At 31.5% G+C, this 5,422-nt stretch overlaps 1 protein-coding gene across 1 annotated transcript; it reads left to right on the forward strand.

Moving 5' to 3' along the window:
- Positions 1-4,709: 4,709 nt before the first annotated feature.
- Positions 4,710-5,420, forward strand: LOC119677841 (the record flags this gene model as incomplete). The annotated part of the gene is made up of 1 exon (XM_038089387.1): positions 4,710-5,420. A coding segment is annotated over exon 1 (705 nt), but the record flags the coding sequence as incomplete, so codon positions are not given.
- Between the last annotated feature and the right edge of the window lie 2 nt (positions 5,421-5,422).

Below are 5,422 nucleotides of genomic sequence, written 5' to 3' on the forward strand. Positions count from 1 at the left end.
AAAAAATTATTGCCAACCAATTAGACGTAATTTCTCAGTTTAACTAAAAAAGTAATTCAAGACTTTCGATTACTAACCTGGTGAACTATTTTCACGTTCCTTAATAAGTTTTTTAATATTTTATGTGCCATTTTCGCTGAGTTCATTGGAAGACACCAATCAAAATATTATTTTACTTTTGTAATTTCTTAATATCAATTTTAAATTGATAGGTATATTATTAAATTAAGTTGTACATCAAATAAATTGACTAATTTCTCATAATTGTATTATTAGAAAATTTAATTTTAAGCGTTTAAGTTAGATATTAAATTTAAAGATGTAGAAGTGGATCAATATTGATACGAACCCTATTCAGTCAAAAATAGCTTCCGTACTACCCATTCATAGTAATTCACTGGTAATCACTTTCCAACATATATATCATATGTGATGATTAATTCAACTGCAAGAGATGGGTGTAGTTTTTATCAGATAGTTATACGTAGTTAAGTTTTTATCAGATAGGAGTAGCATAGTTACTTCTTTGAGGGGCTTCTATTATAGCAACACATATACTACTCTTATTCTTGAAGAACCCGGCTTAAATCCTCTCTTTCGTGAATGGTAGTAATCGGAGAAGAGTACAGACTGGTTGTGGATCACCAATAACAACTGACTCCATGAACGCGATTTTTAAGACAGCAAATATTAACCTTAATACAAAATATATAAGGTATAGATGGTATAAATCAGAGATCCTTGTTATTTCTTTTTTTAATACTTCCAGTTGTCCAGAAAAAACTTCATCAGGTACCCCGCTACAGAAGCCCTTTAATTGAAAACCTCTCCAAAGTCAGATATATTTCAAAAATATTCAAATTCTAGAATTTACAATAATTTCTTTGAACATAAGATCGTTAAGTATCAGATACAAGTATATGCCATAGAAATATATAAATCGGTCAAAGGTATTTGAGAGTTAAAAATTAATTGTTTACAATCTGATTAACTCTCGGAAGCTAATATTGATATAAAATTTGTGGTGTGTGTGTTCTCAATCTCACAAAAAAAACATAAAAAAACATAATAGTGTTAGTTTAGGTAGGTTAGAGTGCCTTGTGCACCAAACCTAACACTTGTCTGATGAATGATATAATGTTTGTACAATAGACTGAAAAGATCATGCTTAAGATAAATGTGTGAAGCAACCATCGTAGCTTTCCTTTCTGAAGGCACCTAACGAGCTCTGTCAGATCAGGCAAGTCAAGTCCAGCAAGTCTGTCTTTTCACCTGACAAGCCAGGTGAAGAACAGACCCCGATAAAAATCGTTAGAAGATAGACTAAGTTGTATTGCACACCTACATAATAAGCAGTGGTATGTCAACTCCGGTATTAAGTAGTATTTATTTTATTTATTTTGATTAAGATGAAGCAGCTGACTAATGCGAATTTTATTTAATTTGTATTAAATGAGTCTTGTGCTCTGACTAAGGCCCTCGACTATCTAGGTTCTCATTACAAACCTCATGTTAAATTGTTCGTTTAGTGGTTGGAATACCAATAACTCAAAATTGTATATGGTACAACAGTGTGCCCGCTTTAAGCACTTAGTATAGTTTCTAGCTGCCTAAGATATATCTGTGTTCATATACCCATATAAGTTAGACACTGACAAGCTTAAAGAACTTGGGCGTTGTCTGGCATTTTAAAACTACAAAAGATGAAGCTGTAAAGACTACCAAAGATTTAATTATATCTTAGTTGTAGCAGTCCAAGAAAATTACGATATTGATATCGGAAACTGTATGGCTCGGCATCATTTTGCTATGTAGTGTATTATTATTATATCCCATTGAAAGATGCTACAACGGTCTTCAACAGTCAAGACGCTACGAACCAATTTATTAGAAAAGTTTCCACTGTCGATTCAGTCGTCTAGGTTACAGTCGTCAGTGATTATTCTATCTTAAGTCCAGATATCTGTGCTGAGATGAGAGAACCAATCGCATGAACAAACTTTTGATTGTAGTGAATGCTACCATTTGCCGGTTTATGAGATTAAGGAGCATTAAATGAAACATTAACTTCGACTTAACAGTTCGACTAGTTCTTTTACAGAGTTTCCAATTAAGTTAAATTGTGTGTTGTAGTTGGTTAAACATGATAAAGTAGGAAGCTATGTTTAGGTTCGGGTTTTTGTACTATGTTGTCATACAGTGGTTTTGGTCTTGAAAAGTTATTAGATCACACGTAACTACTCCCCACTTCTTAGCTTAGTTTTCTGATATATTTTTATATATTGTGTTATTAAACATCAATTCATCTAAGTAACTTAATCAAATTCATAAGAATTATAGCATATTTTGAACCACGCCTAAAATGTATTTTGTTCATATAAAACTATTTCTATTATTTTATTTCTGATTACTAAAGAAAGGCACCTGTACTTAAAAGCAATTAGGAGATCAATATACCAGGTATATTGCATGTTTTTGTGTTTCTGTTTTTATATTTTTGAGTTTATTGAACTCTAAAATTTTCCTATGTCAATTTTATTGTAAACTGCCGTAATATAGACCTTATTTTTTATAAGTACATTTACCTTTATACTAATTTTAAAATTTAGAAATTTATTCAAATTACTTTAATTGAACTCTTCAAATACCGTCATAGCATGTAAATTGCAAAGCTGTTTGTTTTACTAACTTAAATTGTTAAGAAGCTCATAAAAATACTAGTCAAAATTTATTATTAAAAGCTGAAATATATACTTTACTTGAATGTATGAATTATTTTTGACATACCTACCTCCTTGGACAATGTCTAAAGAAACAAGTTACAAACATACTTCGGTGCATGCTTCAACAGTTTTCAAAGGTAACTGAACTGTAAATTCCAATAGATCGATATTTGGCACATTCGAAACTCTTTAAGCCACCTGTCAATATTCGTTGCCCGACGACTGTCATAAGGACTCTGCGAAATGGCGAAGCACACAGGACCGCATAGTGCATTTATTTGTATTTCTTGTCTTACGTCAAATATTCTTTATAATTAATTCTTCCTGTGTGGCATACATTAGACTTTATTTCATATCAAAACTAATTTTAAAGGATATTTTTTCAATAAAGATTCTGTTGGTACGTGTTCGGATTTAAGTTTCCCATAACCTTTGGCTTTAGACATTTTCCTCACAATACTAAATTGAAAAGAAAATCTAATAATTTTTTTGTTTATTTATGAAAAAAAATTTTTTGCTACTAATCTGAGTGACCAAGTGACACCTTCTCTTCGTTTGGTTCCAAACATACCTACATACAGACTATGACTAACTTCATCCTATTTTTGGTAACTAACTTTGTCGTTTTTGTTGTTATTTTCTATTTACAAACTTTTATTCATCACGTTGGGTAAATATTCTGCACACTCATGGGTAAAAACTAAATAATTGTTTTCTTTTCCACTTCCTTTTGGTTGAAGTGAAATTTTCGGCTTCCGGTTGTTCAACGTCAATGTCAGAATCATAAGCACGTTTTAACAATTTATTTAATATTTTGGACTGCAGTTTATTGTTTTAATTTGTTTACTTATAATGACACTCAATAATATAGGATATTCTGCATAGTAGTAGGGAAGAGTTTTTGAGAAAAGAGTTTTTTCAGATAGGAATTTATTGAGAATGGCATTAAAAAAACGTGACTATATAATTTATATATATGTAGGATAGGTTATCATTCTTCCAGATTCAGACTAAATTCTTTTATTGTGACATTGTGAGTTTTACATTCATCCTGAGATGTAAATTACACTTTTTTGTTGTTATTCTAAACTTTATTTGTAATCTATCTTATTAACAATAACCAAATTATATTGCTTATATTGTAGTAACTTCACAAAAACAATTTGTCTCCAATGAGATCAACTGTTAAATACATTCAAATAATGGTGTAATAGTTCTAATTATTCGTACACACTGTTTAATTTAATTTCTAAAAAATAGATCTAACATATAATATCTCTTTAACCCAATAGTTTGTTTACTATATATGTTTACAATAACGTTTATTGTAAAGATTTAAAAATGTTCAGTTCATTGGGTTTTCATATTATGACATAATTCATGCATACATGACCAGTAATTTACGGGATTACGTGCCGTTAAAGCTCAACATTACGGTGTTCACAATACACGTATCCAGATTAATTTCCCTTTTGGTAAGACGCAAGGCCTACTAATACTTTTGCTGAACTTTCGGTCACAGCACTCGGTTGGAAAACTTAACGAAAATAAATAAATACAATCATTCTACCCGTGTAAGTTTAGGTTTTAACCGCAACCGCCACACACTGCCAACCTCAATTGGTCAGAACAGCCAAAGCTGCAGGTACTGATCCGCGTGGTACCAAATACACACCTTCAATCGAGTACAGCAACTGAAAACTTACTCAGTACCTCTAACACTCCAAACAGTACCGGATAGTGCCGGGAGTTTCGCTGACTCTTACGACAGACATGCCTTACCTCCGGAATATTCTGACCCCACATATAATATGCTATAGTTTTGATATGGCAAGAATATATTAAATACACTTGCAAACAATAGATAGTAAATATTATGGCTCTTCCAAATATGATTCTGCAAAATGTTCTAAAATTATTTATAATGAATTATATATAGAACTTCAAAGCATTAAATATTTTTCTTAAAATTTTTTTAAAGGTGTCTTCAACATGTGTGATGTTTCCAGCATGGAAACAGACATCGTAAATGATAATAATAAAGAGTGTGCAGCCGAAAATGCGATAAAAAATGATAATCTAAGCAAGGATATAAAGAATTTAGACAATAATAGTCCATGCGAACGGAAATTAGAAACCAAAAAAAGTGATGAGGGTCTCACGGAGGAAAGTATATTATCACAACATGATACTGAATGTAAAATAAAACCAGAAACAAATAGTACTAATAAACAGAAACTAAAAGACGTACCTATAGATAAAATTGATTCTGTGAGTTCACAATCCACTAATAGTGAATTCAGTGAAGAGCATATAACTTATACAGATGATGGCATAGCGATTTATACGTGTCCTAAAACAAATTATAAATATAAATGGAGCGCAAAAGAAGAAAAGTGGGTTTCTTTGGAAGAACAACCGGAAAATGAACATTATTCATGGTGTACAGATACGAAACAATGGAAACCTAAAAATCCGGAAACTGAGCACTACAAATGGAATGCAGAAACAAACAGTTGGGAACTCAAAGCAACTGAAAATTCAACCGCAAATAATGATGCTAATACAGATGGAAATGCAAGTTCTGAATCTGTTACATATGGTGTTGATGAAAATGGCCATCGCACCTATACGGACAAAGATGGTGCAGTTTTTTTCTGGGATACATCGAAAAAAGCATGGTTTCCTAAAATTGATGA

Source organism: Teleopsis dalmanni, chromosome 1 (genome assembly GCF_002237135.1).
Source record: "Teleopsis dalmanni isolate 2A chromosome 1, ASM223713v2, whole genome shotgun sequence".
Taxonomy (NCBI): domain Eukaryota; kingdom Metazoa; phylum Arthropoda; class Insecta; order Diptera; family Diopsidae; genus Teleopsis; species Teleopsis dalmanni.